This window comes from Homarus americanus, unplaced genomic scaffold (assembly GCF_018991925.1).
Source record: "Homarus americanus isolate GMGI-L3 unplaced genomic scaffold, GMGI_Hamer_2.0 scaffold51476, whole genome shotgun sequence".
Lineage (NCBI taxonomy): Eukaryota > Metazoa > Arthropoda > Malacostraca > Decapoda > Nephropidae > Homarus > Homarus americanus.
This window is the reverse complement of record NW_024736148.1, coordinates 7,227,167-7,249,471: the sequence shown is the minus strand read 5'-3', so window position 1 is coordinate 7,249,471 and position 22,305 is coordinate 7,227,167. Positions and strand designations below refer to the sequence as shown.

General features: G+C 40.1%; 1 protein-coding gene across 1 annotated transcript in view; it reads left to right on the top strand.

The window, feature by feature from the left end:
- Nucleotides 1-22,305, top strand: part of LOC121871998 (glycine receptor subunit alpha-3-like) — a 184,811-nt gene that overhangs the window by 5,748 nt on the left and 156,758 nt on the right. The window contains exons 2-3 of the mRNA XM_042374619.1: nucleotides 16,685-16,776; nucleotides 19,796-19,863. Coding sequence (XP_042230553.1) covers nucleotides 16,685-16,776; nucleotides 19,796-19,863 — 160 coding nt within the window. The remainder of the gene's footprint in view (nucleotides 1-16,684; nucleotides 16,777-19,795; nucleotides 19,864-22,305) is intronic.

Below are 22,305 nucleotides of genomic sequence, written 5' to 3'. Positions count from 1 at the left end.
CTGTAAGCAAATAGACAAACTAAAGCCTAATAAGTCACCTGGTCCCGATGAGATATTTGCCAGAGTATTAAAGGAATGTAAGGAAGAGCTTAGTATGCCCTTAGCAAAGTTGTTTAACATGTCCTTAAAAACAGGTGTAGTACCAGAATCCTGGAGGATAGCGAATGTAATACCGATTTTCAAGAAGGGGGATAGATCACTATCTTCTAACTACCGCCCAATCAGTCTAACATCAATAGTAGGCAAATTACTGGAAGCAATCATTTCAAACTCTATTCGAAATCACCTGGAGAAGCACCGATTGATCAATGATTCCCAGCATGGCTTCACAAGCGGACGTTCTTGCCTAACTAATCTATTAACATTCTTTTCATCAGTTTTTGAATCAGTGGACGAGGGGCACAATTATGATGTGGTATATCTCGACTTTAGCAAAGCCTTCGACAGAGTCCCCCACGAAAGACTAATTAGAAAGGTAGAAGCTCATGGCATCAAAGGTGGCATCCTTAAATGGATTAGGGCGTGGTTACAGGACAGAAAACAGCGAGTGAGCATTAACGGCACTAAGTCCCATTGGAGCAACGTCACAAGTGGAGTTCCCCAAGGCTCAGTACTTGGATCTAAACAAATTTTTCGAATGGTCTGAAAAATGGCAGATGACATTCAACATCGACAAATGTAAAGTACTCAGTATAGGAAATGTAAACAGGGAAACCAGATACCAGATGAACAACGATGCCATAGAGAAATCCGACTGCGAGAGAGATTTAGGAGTAATGATAAGTAGGAACCTTAAGCCAAGTAAACAATGTGTTTTTGCTCGTAACAAGGCTAATAAAGTACTTGGGTTCATACAAAGGAGTGTTAGTTACAAGACTAGCGAGGTCATCCTAAAACTGTATCTTGCTCTTGTGAGACCACACCTGGATTATGCAGTTCAGTTCTGGTCACCGTATTACAGAATGGATATAGAATCCTTGGAAAGAATTCAGAGGAGAATGACAAGACTAATCCCGGGCATTAGGAACCTTGAGTATAGAGACAGGTTAAAGCATCTTAATTTGCACTCCCTCGAGAGACGTAGAGCGAGGGGCGACCTGATAGAGGTGTATAAGTGGAAGGCAGGGCTAAACAAAGGGGACATTACAAAGGTACTCAAACTATCCAACCAGGAGCGAACTCGTAACAATGGTTTTAAATTGGACAAATTTAGATTTAGGCGTGAAATAGGTAAACACTGGTTTGGAAACAGAGTAGTGGATGAATGGAACAAGTTACCAAATATCATCATTAACTCGAATACGCTGAATTGCTTCAAACATAGGTTGGATGCTCATATGAGCAATAGGGGTTGGGTGTAAACGGGACTGCCCAGTATGGGCCAATAGGCCCGCTGCAGTTTCCTCCATTCTTATGTTCTTATGTAAGTCTCATTAATTTGTTGAAATACTGATATTTGAAACTTTAAGGTATAATTGATGTAGGTGAGGGTTATTTCAATTCATTTTTGTTTGCTAATCTCAAGTTTAGACATAAAGAGGCACAATATTTTGACTACCAAATTTGATTTTTAACATGTTGTCAAAATTGACACACCCTACTGCAGGGCCTATATATTAGCGGTCACCAGCCGGCAGGTGACCTCTCCCACTTAACACGAGACTGGGTGAGTCTAGACAGGTTTACTGGATGGAGGGGTTGATTGTTGAGTCACACGGTCATGTCTTTCCCAGGTTTAAGCGAGGTGCGTGACAGTGAGAACTCTGGTCTGACTGACCTTTCTTGAGTCAGGTCTGGATAGCTGTGTTTGCCCAGGTGTGGTTGTAACACGGTCATATCACAGGGTTAACTCAAGTACTTTGTGGTCCTAAGCTCTCCTAGGTCTCTCTTGGGTCAGATCTTACTGTCACTGGCAGGGTGTCAACTTGCATGGGTGTACACCTGCTCATCTACTTACTGTTATATTGTTGTATTTCTATGGGCTGTAAGCTGTGGTCTTATAAACAATTATATATATATATATATATATATATATATATATATATATATATATATATATAATAGAAATTCAGTGTAATTTCAAACGCCGCTCCATTGGAGACTGAGTTCAAGGTCGTCTGAGGGAAGACCGCGCTCTCACTGCGTGAGAGTTTGTGTGGAACTAGGCCTATATATATTAAATATAATTTACCGAGTTAATAGGGACGCGAATCATGAAATTAAATATCGGTTATTAAATTGAAAATAATTATAGATCGTTTCCCAGTCTGAAAATATTGCATACGTCTTAATTAAGTTGTTAATCGTCTGGTAAATAAGACACTCCTGGAAAGCGTGAACCAGTGAGCAAGCGTGGCTGGGCAGCTGTGAGAGAGGTCAAGGACCACCTCTGTGCTGTACCCAGGAGAGACGGATCGCGTGACCTGGTTCCTTCGTTTATTTAACATCAGTATTAACAAGTAAGTTTTATTCAATCTCAGACAAAGCTTGATAGGGCGGTAGGGACAAATGGTGATGTGAGACAATAGCTAACAGCCCGGGTTTTTCAGGGTTCTGTAGACCCCACGCGGTATGAGGTATGATAACGTCCACTGGCGGTATGAGACACGAGTGGTGAAGCGAGCTGTATGACCATCCACTGACCTGGGTTTGAGCCACCTGTTGAGTATCGTGAGAGTTGGAATGAACCCAGCTGTCTAGGTGCCCAACTAACGACGTGACGATCGTTTGGGGTCATCAACTCTCCTCTACCTCGGCTCACAATACCACATATCTTCAAGCAGCTTAGTGAAAACCTTTTTCTAATGGGAAGCTAAAGCTTCTCTCAACTGTACAAGGTCTGAGTGCCTCACTCCCTTCCGTTTCATGGATGTACTGGGGGCAAAGTGAAGCCAGCTGAGTGATACAGGGTCACACACTGGGACCAAGAGTCCAGTGGAACTTAGAGGTACATTTCCAAGGTTGAGAAAGGCTGGTTTGGGCCTTAAACTACGGGTGCCTGTTGGTTGTGCCTTAAAGAAACTACGGAGTGCAGGTGGAATCTATGTGTTAGGTTAGGAAGCATGGTTCACCGGTATTGGTGGACTCAGTAACTTCTTAATAATAGTGATAATATTTTTGTGTGTACTTAATACTATTTTTTCAGTTACTAATGTATGCTGTGTGCATTTAATAGTTCCTTATAATTTCAATCTCAGGTATAACCCTTGTTCCCCAGAGTAGTGTTTAAGTTAGGTTAGGAGGTGTGTATCTGTTGGGGTAATATAATTTTGCTGAGTGCCCTGAAGGCCTACTCAGGGTGATGTTAATAAGTTCTATTTTTTGTACCATTTTCTCAGTACTGGATGATATTTAGTTGAGTGCCCTTAAGGCCTATTCAGTGTAGAGTTATTAATTTCTTATTTTTTTAATACCATTTTCTCAGTGATTGATATTTTGTTGAAAGCCCTTAAGGCCTGGTTCATGTGTGCAAGCAACATTTCTTAATACTTTAAACTTATTGTCCTCTAATGAGGCATTGCCTGAGGTTCTAATAATTTCAACATCATGTATAACTTTTATTCCCCAGAGTAGTATTTTAAGTTCAGGTTAAGAGGTGCGCATATTGGTGTACCGTTATTTGATTGTGTTTGTAGTGTTGGAGGGAATATAAGTGTCTAAATTTTACAGTGTGTCTCGTTCATCCCAGTCACAGACGCTATCCTTCCACGGGTCACGGACAATTCATTTTGTTTAGTAAATTTAAGTGTTCTTGTGCTGGTTCGGGATTTCTCTCAAAGGGGCGCTTCCACTGCAATTACCATCTAATAATCTTTAATAAACCCCAAGTCTAGTGAGAAATTAAAGTCCAGTAAATTCCGACCGGTTATATATATATATATATATATATATATATATATATATATATATATATATATATATATATATATATATATATATATATATATATATATATATATATATATATATATATATGCACTTCATTTTTAGTCCACATAACACCCGGACTTTGAACATATAATCAACGACCTCACGAGCACGGACGCCTCGAACCCTGGTCCCACACAGTAGGTCGAGGAAAGAAGAAAACACGAAGTTCCCAAGCGCTTTCGTGAAATTTACATCTTCAGGGGTGAGTACAGACTAAGGAGAACTACAAAACAAGGTGTATATATACAGAGGAGTGTGAGATCAGGTCCACAATGGTCAGGTATTAGGTAATGACCCTACTAATCTTTAAAAAGCACCGCAGCAGTCGGTAGTCAGGTCAGAGGGTAAGGTGACCCAACCTTCTCACCTGGTTACAAATCTTCTTAATTACAAAATTGTACAGATTGTACATACCATTACTCAAATTCATGTTGACTGCTTCGGTATGTTTAATGAGACTAGATTCTATAATGTTCCTATTGTCAATTCAATTACAAGGCAATATTGAGGAGGCATTATCCCAGTCAATGCAATGCTTATTATCCCTCAAATGAACAAACAGAGTATTGGATTCCTGGCCTGTCCTAACACTATATTTATGTTGTTTAAGTCTAGTTACAAGATCTTTACCTGTCTGGCCTAAGTAAAACCTATTACATTCCTTGCAAGGAACCTTATAAATGCAGCCACCTATATTATTGGGGGAGTTCTCGATTAACATTTGTTTAACAGTGCATGAGTTTTTAAATGCCACATAGACGTTCCAGGTTTTTAGTTGTACAGGAATTTGAGAGAAATTTTTGTGAAATGGTAATAATAAGAGATTCTTATGGTCATGGGTGGGCTTGGGATCGGTTCTATAGAAAGATTTCTTAGTAATGTTAAGGCATTTGTTCATTTGAGGGATAATAAGCATTGCATTGACTGGGATAATGCTTCCTCACTATTACCTTGTAATTCAATTGACAGTAGGAACATCATAGAATCCAGTCTCATTAAACATACCGAATCCGTCAACATGAATTTGAGTAATTGTATGTACAAACTTGATAATTTCGTAATTAAGAAGATTTGTAACCAGGTGAGAAGGTTGGGTAATCTTACCCTCTGACCTGACTACCAACTGCTGCGGTGCTTTTGAAGATTAGTAGGGTCACTACCTAGTGACCGTACCATTGTGGACTTGATCTCACCCTCCTCTACTGTTTATATAAGCCTTGTTATGTATTTCTTCCTTAGTCTGTACTCACCCCTGAAGATTTACTTGCATATATATATATATATATATATATTTATATATATATATATATATATATATATATATATATATATATATATATATATATATATATATATATATATATATATATATATATATATATATATATATATATATATTGTTACGAGTTGGGGATTTAGAGTACAGTTAAAAGTCTACCCAGATCCCAACAGGCAACAACAAAAAAAACAAAGACAATCGGACTATAAAAGGGTAGACAAAGGATGCGAGTTTTTGTTGTGTATAATATAGTACCATAAATCCCTTGACAAAATATTCAGCTTTCTATAATTTACCCTTAACCATACTTAACCTAAACATTAACAGTATATACATATGTATACAACATACAATAATTTGAAGCAAGGTGGAGGTGGGGGAGGCAATATAAGATTACAAATACTTAAGTGCGGAGCTGAGATGGCTGACGAGTAAGGCTGAGAATTGTAGAAGACGGTAGGTAGTCACTGTGCCGTTGGTTTCCAGGATAGGTGATCCTGTGGTCACTTCCCAGAGTGAACTGAACTCTCCTCGAACTGGAGCTGACAAAGAAAACTTTGAGGAGGTGACGCAACAACCAGGATATGGAGAAGGGAAACCCGGGAGTGGTAACTAAGACGAGTCATACTCGTGTTTCGTCCCTAGATGGCGTTGCTCGTGGTGCTGGGTAGGTAGATCAGGACAATAGATGGCGTGGTACGTAGTGCTGGGTAGGTAGATCATGACAATTGGTGGCGTGGTTCGTAACACACCCCCCCTTCAAAGACCTCCGTAGCGCGGGCGCGAAGGAGGTGATCACCTGGTGCGTCTGGAGAGTAGCTGCTGCATTTCCACTGGAGCTCGGGATAAGGAGGCCGCAATCAGGTTGTCCACCCCCTTTATGTGCCGGACTTGTAGATTATAGGGCTGGGTGAGGAGAGCCCAGCGGAGGATTCGCTGGTTGGAGGTCTTGTTGGTTTGGATGAACGTGAGTGGGTTATGGTCGGTGAAGACTAGGGTTGTGTGTGGGCAAGACTGGAGGTAACATTCAAACTTTTTTATTGCCAACACCAGAGCCAGGGCCTCCTTTTCTATGGTCGAGTAGTTGGTCTGATGTTTTTTCAACTTGGCGGAGTAGTATGCCACAGGGTGGAGGACATCAGTGGTTGGGTCCGGTTGTAGGAGCACAGCCCCAACTCCGACACCGCTAGCGTCGATTTGCAGATGGAAGGGCAAGGTGTAGTCAGGTGGGTGGACTACAGGCTTGGAGGCAAGGAAGGCTTTGAGGCGGTGGAAAGACTGGTCGCACCTCTGGTTCCAGATGTAAGGGACCGCAGAACTGGTAAGGTCTATGAGGGGTCCGGCCAAACTGGAGAAGTTACTGCAGAACCGGCGGTAGTAGCCGCACATCCCCAGGAAGCGCATGAGTTCCTTCCTCGTCCTTGGAGTGGGGAAGGACAAGATGGCTCTAACGTTTGCGTCCTTGGGTCTCACCATACCATGCCCAACGATATGTCCCAGGTAAGTCACTGAGGCCTGGCCAAAAGCAGATTTAGCCAGGTTTATGGTGAATCCAGTCTCTTGCAGTCGTGCCAACAGTATCTCCAAACGCACCAGATGTTCGTCCCAGCCGTCCGACACCACCACCAGGTCATCCAGGTAGGCGAACGTCCCACCTAGGTCCTGAATTAGGTAGTTGATGGCCCTCTGGAATGTGGCCGGAGCATTAGAAAAGCCAAACGCCATAACCAAATATTGAAAAAGACCAAATGGAGTTATAAATGCCGAGGTTATTTTTGCCCTATCTGTGAGTCCCACTTGATAATATCCTTTCAACATGTCCACCGTACTGATAAATTTGGCACAGCCTATGCTGTCTATTATATCTTCAATCAAAGGTAAAGGGTAGGAGTCTGAGACAGTGACCTGGTTCACTTTACGATAATCGGTACAGAAACAAAAAGTGCTATCGGGTTTTGGAATGAGAAGGCAAGGTGAAGCCCAGGGGGAGGTACTAGAGTTGGCTAAGTTATGTTTTAACAAAAAGTCTACCTCCTTTTTCATAATCTCTCTTTTTTGTGGATTTAGTCAATAGGCTGATTGCCTAATGGGTTGTACATCATCTGAGATTAGCTTAATATCATGTTTAAGTATATTGCAAAACCCTGGGAGGTCTGACGTGACTTTAGGAAATGTTGATAATAACTTAGTGAGATCTTTTGCTTGAGATGGATTCAGAACAGAAAAATACTCATCCAAGTTGTTGAGTATGTGACTGTTAGCAGGGTTTTCTTTAGGTAGAGGGAAGTCTAAATTCTCCAATAGATCCATGTCATCTGTCTCCGGCTCCGGCCCTGACAAAACCATATGCAATACAGGTTGGCTTATAGCCTCTGGGATGCCTTCCTCTGACTGCCTGGAATGGTAAAGTTTCATGAGATTAATGTGAACAAGTTGTGAATCTTTTCTGCGATCAGGAGTATGGACTATTGGACTATATAGTTGAGGGGAGATAGTTTATTAGCATTGATTTGAAAGTTTTGATGGAACCGTTCCAAGCAACCTTGGGATTGTGGGTGGTAAGCCGAAGATGTACAATGGTCCACACTGAGGTCTTTCATATTCAAAGATGGATCAGATTGTTGGGCTTTAATGAGCTCATCCTTACTAATGGTCTTATTGTACAGATCTTCTGTGGGTAGGAAGATATTGGAGGTGGTTTTAGATGAAGAGGGCCCATTTCGCACACTCTGTGACCGGGTGACAGCACAAGATGGGAAAAGATGAGGAATAGTTTCTTTAAGGTCAGTGGTGGAGTTGACAGGTACGGGAGAGTCGACTGTCTTTATGTTGGGAACCACTAGATCTCCTACCAAGTCATTACCAAATAATAAATGAATGCCACACACAGGCATTGGGTCTTTCCTAATGGCTATTTGCACTTCCCCAGTAATCAAGGGACATTGGAGGTGCACTTTAGCTAAAGGATAGGAAGAATGGGATGAGAGATCTGAAATTAGAACACTCTCCTTAGTAAATGCGGTAGATATATCAGGAATGACGTTAAACAGGAGGATAGATTGTGCTGCGCCCGTATCACGTAGTATACGAATAGGGAAAGAACGAGACCCCTCTATGATTGAAATTTTGCCCTCATAGGTGAATGAAGAGAAGAGATCCTGATGGGGCCCTTCCACATTGGTGGTTGCTATTGGTTTGGATTTGGGATCCAGGGAACTACTTTTAGCAATTCGACACTTTGGGTGTTTACAAGTCTGGATCGTATGGCCTGGGTTTTTACAGTAAGAACAAGTAAACTTGGTTGCATCAGGGGGGATAGGTGTGGGACCTTTCGACCTACCACTCACGTCCCCAAGTTTATCATCAGAGGAGGACCTAACATGCCGGAAATTACCACGTTCCCTACGGCACAGTGACTCCATCAGCAAGGCGTATGCATCAGCCAGCTCAGCCGGACGTCCTAAATTAACCTCTCCACGCTCCTCCACATGCTTCAAGATGTGAAATGGTATCTTGCTCTTCCACTCCTCCAGGACTACCAAGTTTAACAAATCCTGAGGTGGCCATTAAGAAAACCTAGATAAATTAATTAATGGTCAAAAGATAAGATCAGTGGATTACCCTAGAAAATATCACGGCAGTGGATAACCAGAAAGTCCCGGAAACTACCCAAGTTATACCTAGGGAAATTACACTTATGAATATTGTTCTTCTGAGAATATCCTTAGATAAGGATAAGAGACTTGAAAGGGGAAAGGCGTATTACGTCATTAATATAAAGATCCGGATTAACAACCCTGAGATACTTGAAAGAGGAAGGGCGTATTACGGCATTTATATAAAGATCCGGATTAACAACCCTGAGATACCTGAAAGAGGAAGGGCGTATTACGGCATTAATATAAAGATCCGGATTAACAACCCAGAGATACTTGAAAGAGGAAGGGCGTATTACGGCATTAATATAAAGATCCGGATTAACAACCCTGAGATACTTGAAAGAGGCAGGGCGTATTACGGCATTTTATATAAAGATCCGGATAAACAACCCTGAGATACTTGAAAGAGGAAGGGCGTATTAGGCATTTATATAAAGATCCGGATTAACAACCCTTGAGTTTGGTATGATTGACCCCGAATGAGATAATGAGAAGAACAATAATGGAGGCTTTATAATTATGGGGTCCTGGTAGAGCGGGGCGTCCCAAGATATCACTTCACCCTAAACTAGTGACTATGGAACAGCCTATTCTGGAGTGAGGGTACGGCATTAAACAGATCCGGATTCTTCCCTACATTAGATAAGACTTACTACACGACTGCCACGTGTAATAACAGGTAAGCCTTATGACACTTGGAACCTAATATCTACGTCTGTCACTCTTACTGTACGATAATACCAATATATGCACACACATATGAAGGAAACTTTAAACCACCGTAAAGCAATTGTGAACAGAAGTGACTGGGAGGAATAATTAACAAGGAGTTACAAGGGAGGAAGGAATATGGTACTTAAGGTCGAGTCCTGTCACGGTCGCCATTTGTTACGAGTTGGGGATTTAGAATATAGTTAAAAGTCTACCCAGATCCCAACAGGCAACAAAAAAACAAAACAAAGACAATCGGACTATAAAAGGGTAGACAAAGGATGCGAGTTTTTGTTGTGTATAATAAAGTACCATAAATTCCTTAACAAAATATTCAGCTTTCTATAATTTACCCTTAACCATACTTAACCTAAACATTAACAGTATATACATATTTATACAACATACAATAATTTGAAGCAATGTGGACGTGGGGAGGCAATATAAGATTACAAATACTTAAGTGCGGAGCTGAGATGGCTGACGAGTAAGGCTGAGTATTGTAGACGGTGGTAGGTAGTCACTGTGCCGTAGGTTTCCAGGATAGCTGATCCTGTGGTCACTTCCCAGAGTGAACTGAACTCTCCTCGAACTGGAGCTGACGAAGAAGACTTTGAGGAGGTGATGCAACAACCAGGATATGGAGAAGGGAAACCCCGGAGTGGTAAACTAGGGCAGTCATGCACAAGTGAACACCGTCCTGGTGGCGTTGCTGGTGTTGCTGAGGTGAGGTAAAAGATCAGGACGTAAAAGATGGTGGATTCCCTATTGAGTGCTGGGTAGGTAGATCATGACAGTGGTGGCGTGGTTCGTAACAATATGCATGCATATATGCATGTATATATATATATATATATATATATATATATATATATATATTTATATATATATATATATATATATATATATATATATATATACTGTTATATATATATATATACTCATATATGCATATATATATATATATAACATGTATATATATATATATATGCAAAAGTAAACCACTGTAGTGCTTGTGAGTCACAGGTATATGCTGATAACCACAAGAGGAAAGAAAGAAGAAAACACGAAGTTCCCAAGCGGCTTTAGGTGTAATTCACATCTGAAGATGTGAATTGCAACAAGCACTAAATGTTCTTCACTCTACTATATATATATATATATATATATATATATATATATATATATATATATATATATATATATATATATATATATATATATATATATATAACAAAGAAATATGTCTGTGTGTATGTTTGTTTGTGTGTTTGTGTGTATGTCCACACGAGACACTCGAAAACTACTTTACCGATGTGTAGTGATGATGGATGGTGTTATATGTAGTGATGATGGATGGTGTTATATGTAGTGATGATGGATAATGTTTTATGTAGTGTTGATGGATGTTGTTATATGTAGTGATGATGGGTGGTGGTATATGTAGTGATGATGGATGGTGTTATATGTAGTGATGATGAATGGTGTTATATGTAGTGATGACGGATGATGTTATATGTAGTGATGATGGATGTTGTTATATGTAGTGATGATTAGACAATTTATCTATATAAAACAAAGAAGTCTGTCTGTGTGTGTATGCTTGTGTGTCTGCACGAGAATCTCGAAAACTACTTTAGATTCCAGTTAGATTTTCAAGGCAGACGTAAGGTAAATTCCACTAAAGTACCAGATTTCAGAAGGGCAAACTGTGGCAAATTAAAGAGGCAGCTGAGAGAAGGGGTGTCACGCTTGGGCGTGAACCTGACAGATGACACCGACCTGATAACGAGATCTGAGATTGCCGAGTTCCACGACAATTTAAATAATGAGTTACTTAATGCACAAAGGCAGAACATACCATATAAACAACTCAGATCAGACAACAATGACCCTAAATGGATAAATAATCATTTAAAGAACATCATTGGCCAAAGGAAGGCTATAGGTAGAATGATAAATCGTGGCGAAATTTACCTCCAGGAATATTATAAGGTATTGGCGAGTAGGGTTAAACCGAGATAAGGAAAGCCAAGAGGAATAATGAGGTAAGGATAGCAAGGGAGGCGAAGACAAACCCCAAAGGTTTCTCCCAAATGTATGAAACTAAAACACGAGAAAAGATTGGACCAATACGGTCAGATACCGGCGAGCTCACTGACAACGATGGAGAAATGAGCAATAATTTGAATAAATATTTTTCAACAGTTTTCACCACGGAAAATTTAAACATGATACCACAGGCACTGACTCTGTTCAGAGATAGTGAAGAAAACAAATTAAGCGAGATAGTAGTGATTAGTAACGATGTTAGTAAGCAAATAGACAAACTAAAGCCTAATAAGTCACCTGGTCCCGATGAGATATTTGCCAGAGTATTAAAGGAATGTAAGGAAGAGCTTAGTATGCCCTTAGCAAAGTTGTTTAACGGGTCCTTAAAAACAGGTGTGGTACCAGAATCCTGGAGGATAGAGAATGTAATACCGATTTTCAAGAAGGGGGATAGATCACTATCCTCTAAGTACCGCCCAATCAGCCTAACATCAATAGTAGGCAAATTACTAGAATGATTCATTTCAAACTCGATTCAAAACCACCTGGATGAGCACAAGTTGATTAATGATTCCCAACATGGCTTCACAAGCGGGAGTTCATGTCTAACTAATCTATTAACATAATTTTTAATCGGTTTTCGAATCGGTGGACGAGGGGCACAATTATAATGTTATATATCTCGACTTTAGCAAAGCCTTCGACAGAGTCCCCCACGAAAGACTAATTAGAAAGGCTTAAGCACATGGCATCAAAGGTAATATCCTTAAATGGATTAGGGCGTGGTTACAGGACAGGAAACAGCGAGTGAGCATTAACGGCACTAAGTCCAATTGGAGGAACGTCAGTAGTGGAGTTCCCCAAGGCTCAGTACATGGACCATTATTATTTATTATATACATAAACGACATAGATATCGGCATAGACAGCAACATAAGTAAATTTGCTGATGGCACTAAAATAGGACGTGTAATTAAATCTGACGAGGACTCCGCAAAACTACAGGAAGAACTAAAAAAAATTTTCTAATGGTCTGAAAAATGGCAGATGAAATTCAACGTGGACAAATGTAAAGTTCTCAGTATTGGAGATGTAAACAGGGAAACCAGATACCAGATGAACAACGATGCCATAGAGAAATCCGACTGCGAGAGATATTTAGGAGTAATGAAAAGTAGGAACCTTAAGCCATGTAAACAATGTGTTTTTGCTCGTAACAAGGCTAATAAAGTACATGGGTTCATACCTGGATTATGCAGTTCAGTTCTGGTCACCGTATTACAGAATGGATATAGAATCCTTGGAAAGAATTCAGAGGAGAATGACAAGATTAATCCCGGGCATTAGGAACCTTGAGTATAGAGACAGGTTAAAGCATCTTATTTTGCACTCCCTCGAGAGACGTAGAGCGAGGGGCGACCTGATAGAGGTGTATAAATGAAAGTCAGGGCTAAACAAAGGGGACATTACAAAGGTACTCAAACTATCCAACCAGGAGCGAACTCGTAACAATGGTTTTAAATTAGACAAATTTAGATTTATGCGCGAAATAGGTAAACACTGCTTTGGAAACAGAGTAGTGGATGAATGGAACAAGTTACCAAATATCATCATTAACTCGAATACGCTGAATAGCTTCAAACATAGGTTGGATGCTTATATGATTGATTGATACGTTTATTGAGATACAAAAACCATTAATACATCTCAAAGGGATGAAGTGACATAAGTCATCCCCACCCCAGTCCAGGAATGTTCCTCTCAGGACTCGCATAAATCCCTAATATTTCTTATAATCAGTTATAGTACATAGTTATATTCTAGATGCAAAATTGCTATATTTCTTTAATATTTCATTTATTTTCCTATTTTTAAACATCCACTCTATTTGCTTGGGGACATTATTTATATGGGCATTTCTATATACATTAAGCAATGGGCATTCCAGTATATAATGTGGCAGAGTATGGGATCTGGATGTTCTAGAAACTCTACATTCTTTATCCTGTTCGCTTCTCTCAGCTCCAAGTTCCCAATAATATTTATATCCTAATCTTAACTTCATATACACTGAATCTTTCCACCTACTCCTATCTTTCCCATACGTAAATTTTGTGTTCATGAGAACATTGTAGGGGTATCGATATATTAATGTTGTCTAGCACTCAGGATGGAAGGAAACTCTAATGTGGTTTTCTTATATAATATATATAAGTTATATGATAGACAGTCTGGTGCTGGAGGTGCTGTGTGGTGAGGGGCTGCTTGGTAGAGACGTGCGGTGAGTAGCTTGTCGAAGGAGGTAGATGTGCAGGAGCTTCGTTAGAGAAGATGTTGCCTGTTGCTGGCCTCCTGGTTGAATGAAATGTTAACAGCGTGGAGCTTGCTGGAGGAGATGTTGCTTGTTCAAGAAGATTGGTCAGACTGAATCTCAAGGGAGAGACAGAGCTTATATACACCCAGCAGCGGCTATGAGTCATGGTGGGAAAACCCGAGAAGTAGCCGGTGACTAGTTCCGTTGCTAAGATACGGCGGGCATTGGAATGCGGATAGGCTTGGTTGCTAGGGAAGACGGTAACAGGTGGTGGCGTGGCTACGCAGTTAGGCAGTTGTAGGGGAGAAGTCCACTACAATACTCCCCCTCCCCTCCAGGCGGTGTAGGAGACTTGTTGTTTGTAGAGTTGCTTAGCACATGTGAGGAAGACCGGGCGGTGCATGCCTCATGTGAGACAACGGCGATGGCGTGATGAGCCGATCGCTGAAATACAACTGTCTAGATACACACTATCTGTGGGAGAAGGGAGAAAAAGGGTGTGTGGAGGCGATGGATGTTGTGCTTCCCTCACGACAGGTACAGGGTCGTCAGATGCGCCTGCTGGGGTGTGTGTGGGCCTGGATCAGGAGCAAGGGCTGGGTCAGCAGAAGCGGGTTAGGGCTCGTGACAGCAGCTGGGTCCACGACAGCAGCAGGGTGCAGGACATTAGCAGGGAGTACCTGAGGGAGAAAAGAAGGGGTGTGGAGGCGATGGATGTTGTGTGCTTCCCTCACGGCAGGTACTGAGTCGTCAGATGCGCCTGCTGGGGTGTGTGTGGGCCTGGGTCAGGAGCAGGGGCTGCGTCAGCAGAAGCGGATTAGGGCTCGTGACAGCAGCTGGGTCCACGACAGCAGCAGGGTGCAGGACATTAGCAGGGAGTACCTGAGGGAGAAAAGAGGGGGTGTGGAGGCGATGGATGTTGTGTGCTTCCCTCACGGCAGGTACTGCTGGGCCGGGGTCGGCGTCTGAGGCAGGACGGGTGTGCTGGGGTCGTCAGAATGTGGTGCGTGAGGCAGGAAGAGGAGCCGGTGTCTGCTTGAAGAGTGGGAGCGTGATCAGTGTCTCCTCCATCCTGTGTGAGTGCTAATCTCCGGGAGTCACCATTGTAGGGGTATCGAGATATTAATGTTGTCTAGCACTCAGGATGGAAGGAAACTCTAATGTGGTTTTCTTATATAATATATATAAGTTATATGATAGACAGTCTGGTGCTGGAGGTGCTGTGTGGTGAGGGGCTGCTTGGTAGAGACGTGCGGTGAGTAGCTTGTCGAAGGAGGTAGATGTGCAGGAGCTTCGTTAGAGAAGATGTTGCCTGTTGCTGGCCTCCTGGTTGAATGAAATGTTAACAGCGTGGAGCTTGCTGGAGGAGATGTTGCTTGTTCAAGAAGATTGGTCAGACTGAATCTCAAGGGAGAGACAGAGCTTATATACACCCAGCAGCGGCTATGAGTCATGGTGGGAAAACCCGAGAAGTAGCCGGTGACTAGTTCCGTTGCTAAGATACGGCGGGCATTGGAATGCGGATACGCTTGGTTGCTAGGGAAGACGGTAACAGGTGGTGGCGTGGCTACGCAGTTAGGCAGTTGTAGGGGAGAAGTCCACTACAACATGATGGTAATGTTTCATTGTTTCACTTTTCTCGTATATTTCATTCCTTTTGAAATTATCTTCTATTGATTGTATTTTCCGTAATTTGCTCCATAATTGCTTCAAGGTTTTAGTACATATTATGTTGATCTCTGCCTTTTCCGTGGCTCTTTTTGCTATTTTGTCTACTGCTTCATTAAGACCAATCCCCACATGTGAAGGGACCCATACAAATTGAACATTATGGCCATTTTTCCTTATTGTATTTACTAATTTTCTACATGAACCAATAATGTGTCCAAAGACTGGACTCCCACTGTTCAAAGAATCCAAAGCTGCCCTATTATCAACAAAAAAATATGCATCCTTATACCTCTTTACAACATTTTCCAATCATACTAACATTGCATATAACTCAGCTGGTGCTTATATGAGTAATAGGAGTTAGGAGTAAACGGGACTGCCCAGTATGGGCCAATAGGCCCACTGCAGTTTCCTCCATTCTTATGTTCTTATGTTCTTATGATCTGTAGTGATGATGGATATTGTTATATGTAGTGATGATTATACAATAAAATAATAACAGTTTAATGCTAAAAAAATAAACTTTGCTGTATCGTTGTAGTGAAAAACATGGTGGAACTTACATACACCGTTAATGAACTATTGATGGAAGAAGACTTTTTTGGGACTGAACAGTGAGACAATGTGGAGCCTCCCGGAGGGTGGCGTCCTACCGTTGCCTAGCGGATGAGCCCCCCGGAGGGCGGCGATTCTGCTATTATATATATATATATATATATATATATATATATATATATATATATATATATATATATATATATATATATATATATATATATATATATATATATATATATATATATATATATATATATATATATATATATATATATATATATATATATTTGTGAAATATAACAAAGTCTAGGAATGCTTTTGTATCCTGGTGGTCCGGCGGTTAGCGTTCCCCAGTCACGGTCGTGGGCCGTGGGATCGAATCCTGGCGGGTTTAGGTGTTGATTGTATATATATATATATATGTTATTTTTATTTATTTTTATTTATTTTTTCCTGACTTAAGTTTCCTTCAGATGTTATCCTTATGAGTAATCGAGTTTCTCATTACAGGAAGTGTGGTAAGGTGAATGTCGACAGCCTCCAGATCCTTGACACTATGCTCAGAGAATACGACAGAAGGGCGACACCAACCAACTATTTAAGTGAGTTGACACACACCTCGCGTTTGTCTCACAATTTGTTTTTTGTTTTTTTAAGAAAATGGTATATTTTATGAATAATCGTGTGATTATTTCTTTTTTGCGATATATGAATGATTTTATTAGTATTTTCTTAGAACTCAGTAAATACTGTAGCAGAGCTTTTATGTTGTATAATCCTCATGACATCCCAGCATATTTACATTCCATATTCTACTTACTTTTTTTCTCTTTGATAACAAGAATACAGAGTGTAAGGTTACTTAAACCTCTCTCCAAGCACTAATTGTATTATGAAGTCGATAATATGAATTCACGCACACACACACACACACGTGTGGAGTGGAGTGATCGTCTCCAAGGTGAGGCGGTGGGATTGTCACTTCTTCAAGTTTGTCTAAAGACTATCCTTATACCTTTTCCAAGGCTCGCCAGCGTTACGTTTACCATTGCTCAGGTGAGCGTAGAGTTGCTGCTTTGGCAGTCTACTGTCTTCCATGCGGGTAACATGGCCAGTCCAACTTAGTTGTTTATGGATAATGTCAGTTTCAATGCTCCTACAATTGGTGTAAGGGAGATTCCGAGGATAGAAAGTGGAATGCATTTGTGATTGGTCTCAAGTATTTCTCCTATATGTCTTGCTGCCATACAGCGGGGTGGGGAGGACCACTGACCGATATTTATACAGCTTTATAGATAATTTCAGCTCCCTTATGAAGACACGGTTACAGAGTCTGCCAAAGGCTTGAGATGCACATTCGATCCGATGTCCGCGGTGGTGGACAGAAGGGAGACAAAATACTAAAAGTGGGTAACATACAGTTAACCTGGATGGACGGTGGAGGAGTGGCTGAACGTGGGGCAAACAGAAAGAGAATCTGAGTTTTATTTACATTCAGCCAAAGATGCACTGACCCCACCGTGGGTCTCGTGCTCGCAATTTTACCTGGCAATACTTGGTGAAGTAAGGCTGTATGTAAAGGTAATTGTGATTGGTGGATCTGTTTTCGGCTGTATCACTGTCAGAATAATTATTATACAAACCAAAGGGAGAATTTTTATAATAATAAACTATTCATTGTTATTTAAGGTCATTAGAAGTTTCCAAATTTTCGTATATTTGCTTAAATAATGAAGAAAATTATATTTATGACTTGGCAACTCAACTACACCCACAGCTGCAAAGTTCCTCACATAAAATTTTCTTTATTATTTAAACAAATATACGACCATTTGGAAACTTCTCATGATCTAAAATAATGATGAATAATTTATTATTATATAAATTTTACCTTTGGTTTGTTTAATATTTATCCTGGCAGTGATACAGCCGAAAACAGATCCAGCAATCACAATCACTTTTACATACACCCTTCCTTTACCAAGTATTGCCAGGTAAAATTGCGAGCACGAGACCCAGGGTGGGGTCGATGCATCTTTGGCTGACTGTATATTTACCTCAAGGCCAAGTGTACATGTGCGCTTGGGTAGGTGTTCAAGATATCCTTTAGGTTGCGTACAGTGTGAGCGACGAAGAGTGAAGTCATCTGCAGACTGAAGTTCAGTAATGGAAGCGGCAAACACCTTTGTTCCTACCTGGAGTCCTCTTATGTTGAAGACTCCCTTCATCCAGCATTGAATATCCACTCCGCCATCTAGATTGGCACTGGCGCGATTAAGGAAGGCAGCCAAGAAAACAGAAGAGAGAGTTGGTACCAGTAAACATCCCTGGTTTACCCCCAATTGGATGGGGAAGAACACCGACTGCAAGGGGCCATTATGCAGGACACTGCTGTTCATGCCATCATGGAGTTGCCTCAAAATGGTGATGAATTTTGGTGGGCAGCCAAATCAACTGAGGGTCTGCGGCACGGTTGAGATAGATCTAATCTTCACTTGCTAGAACACAGACTGGAATGGTAATTACCTGGTAATTTTGACGCCAATTTTAATATTTTGTTTGGCTAACGCCACACGACTTTATTCAACACAGAGGTGTAAATATTCTCATAGATGGAAAAGACTCCACGAACGTTATAATCATGACCCTGAAGGATAGGGCAGGTAGCAAGAGAGCAGCGAAGTCACTTAAAGGCAGTTGTGTAACTTTGTTGTGGGGAGGAAAGTCTTGTCAGTCAGCTCGCGTTGCACCTATGATGAGAGGGGTAGCTGCTATCTGTCTCCTGGTCCCCGCCTTGTTTGACACTAATAATAAAAAAAAAACCAATTGTGGTTTGATATACAAGTTATGTGATATATCAACTAACAGTTCGCTGTAAGGTATGTATAAGACCAATTACATAATTTTGTTTAAATGTTTTAATACTGAAATTCTATATAGGTATGGCATTGGTTTTGTTTTATTTTTATAACGAGATACACCGAATTTAATATTCTTTTTAACACACGTAAACTATATAAGTTAATTATATGTTAATTATTAAGTTAATAAGGCACTACTTCTCATAATTCACACAGAGGAATATCATGTTTGAAACATGTTTATCTTTTAATATATTAGAGAGGCAGTCGTAAGCCCCAGGTGGTGTGGGGCCTCCCATAACTAATGGAGCTGCGGAGTTCACCTTCCCCTTCTACATACACTTTAATGGCACCCTTTTTTTTCAGAGTTAAAGTATGAATTTCACTGAGGTTCATTTCAACTTAAGATTGTCCATTTATTACAAAATATCAGAATTAGGTCCTTCAGTACTGTATAAATTTCAAAGTGCACCGTTGTAGAATTTATAATTTGAACAATCATTATCATCGCTCATCATTCCACGGCTCTATGAACGATTTGATAAAATTATTAGACTAAGGATTTAAAGAGTTTTTTCTACTTTTTTTTCTTAAGTACTGTACGTCATCCATTGATTGCTTGCTTCAAAATGTTCAAATACCTACATAATATTATTAAAGATTTTTTTTTTTAAATTCTGAAGGAAATAAATATGTCAGAATTTAGTGGTTATCGCCTTGGTAATGATCAGTACAGTGATACGAATTTCCCCTGTTCCAGATAATGCCACAACTGTAAACTGTGAACTTTACATACGAAGTTTTGGCTCCATCGATCCCAACTCAATGGTAAGTTTTATCATGCACACCAACACATACCACATTTCATCATGGCGTCATCCTCAAGTACTCAAGTATCTGATGGTTGGCGACCATAGCTCTCCTCTCTTAAACTTTTGTAAGCTGTCTTTACCAATCATCCCGGATTTCATATATCTCCGGGAACCCAGTATTCACGTTCATACTTCCACCCTTTTCTCTGTCTTTCCTGGCCACCCAACCCGAAATATTGCCCACTAAATTTTTTATCATCACTTCATTAGAATAAGGCTGGTTTAAGTGAGTTTCTCATTGAATTTCAACGTTTTTCAGTTTATTTGTATCATCCGAATATCTATCGGATAATCTATACTAATGAAACTAAGCTATGGAGTATGTACGTGCAGTCAACAGCGGAAGTTCGTCAGCAACATTGATGTAGTGCAGGTAACACTAACAACATTAGTGTAGTGCATATAACACCAACAACATTGGTGTAGTGCAGGTAACACCAACACATCGGTGTAGTGCAGGTAACACTAACAACATTGGTGTAGTGCAAGTAACATCAACAACTTTGGTGTAGTGCAGGGTAACACCAGCAATAGAAGTGTAGTCCAGGTAACACAAGCAACATTGGTGTAGTGCAGATAATATCAGCAACATTTGTGTAGTGCAGGTAACACTAACAACATTGGTGTTGCGAAGGTAAAACCAACACATTGGTGTAGTACAGGCAACACTAGCAACGTTGGTGTAGTACAGGTAACACCAACAACATTGGTGTAGTAGTGCAGGTAACATCAACAACATTGGTGAAGTTCAGGTAACACCAATACATTGGTGTAGTACAGGTAACACCAGCAACACTGGTGGAGTGGAGGTAACACCAACAATAGGTCAAGATATTTGACAGTACAGTATGATCCTTATTTAGGTCTAGGTCATAATGTCCAATTGTTCCTATATCAACATCTAGGCCTCATTTCACCCAGCTTGGGTTTTTTATCAGAATGTTCATTTAATACCATAAACTGTTTATCTTAACACACTTTCGACTAATATTAATATTGTGATTATTAAACTTTTTGTTCTCCAACATTTTATAACCAGAGTTTCTCCTTTGAAATAACAAAAGTAAGAACGCTGAAACACCAGTGACCCAGTGAGGGAGATTTATTCACCCTTGGATGGGTGATTGACTAGTGAGACTGAACAAAGAGTCACGTTGGTGGTGGGGGGGGGGTGGGACTGGTGAGGATGTAAATGCCCACAAACTGCACCATAATGTAACACCTAGCCAGGTCAATAAAGATGATAAGAATATAAGGGTGGGTAGAATGTTGAGACAAATCTATGAAATAAGTATTTACTATGTGATTAAAAAAAAATCTTTATTACTGTTATCATTAAAAGCATATGTTATTTAAACTTCAGTCAAAAGATGAGACAATATAAATATCACAAGTTGGTAGCTCACTGTTACCGCGGATTATTGTACAGGAATTACGCCGGGCCCCAGGTTGAGATTCAACCTGAACTTGGGCTGGTCAGATCGATGCACTTAACCGAAATGGTAATTAAGGTTACATTTGTGGGACCAGTCTTCCACGCAGTGTACACAAACAGGTTTTTTTGTGGCAGAAATGGGAAACCGGTAAGGTTAGACAGTGGGCCCCGTGACAATACATATATTTATCAAGGCCACATTAAGACAGCCTAGGGCCTCGGGTACATTATAATTAAGCCCTGTCCCCCACCTTTTTTTTTACTTGAAAGATGAAAAAAGTAATTTGCTTGTTCAAATGAAGACCAAATACTAGTGAAATATTTAATAACATAAATTCAAATAATGAAATGTAACATCATCATAATAAATACACGATATTTGTAACTAAGAGTTGTCTTTTTCTTATAAATGACATACCAGTAATATATCAAGTTTTTATTAATTAATATTAATTTGAAATTAAATATTCAGTTGAAAAATGAACTTTGGTATAGTATAGCGAATCATTATTTATAAGGATTATTTTGAAGAATGAACTGCGATGTTCATGTAATGTGATGCAGATAATATTAAGTTAAAAGTTGCTCTTTCGAGTTTTCATAGCAGCAAACTGAGAATTCATATCATGAAAGTCAATCATGCAAGTCAGATCGATTTCATATCGTAGGAAGGGTTTATGAGTATCTAATGAAGTTCTATGGAGACTTCAACCAGCAGTTCGTTGAAGCTTCGAAGCACTTAAAACGGAACGTGTTATTCCTCTGGGTCTCTATACAGCTCTGATTGTGTCCCATCCCACCTGTTAACGTTTTGACAAAAAGCCTAACTAACTTATTAGTTCAAATTTTAATGTATACTCTTTGCACTCGGTGTTACTTCTGATTAATTGTTAAAAATGCAATGGTAATCTACTATTAGTTTTATATATATATATAAATATATATATATATATATATATATAT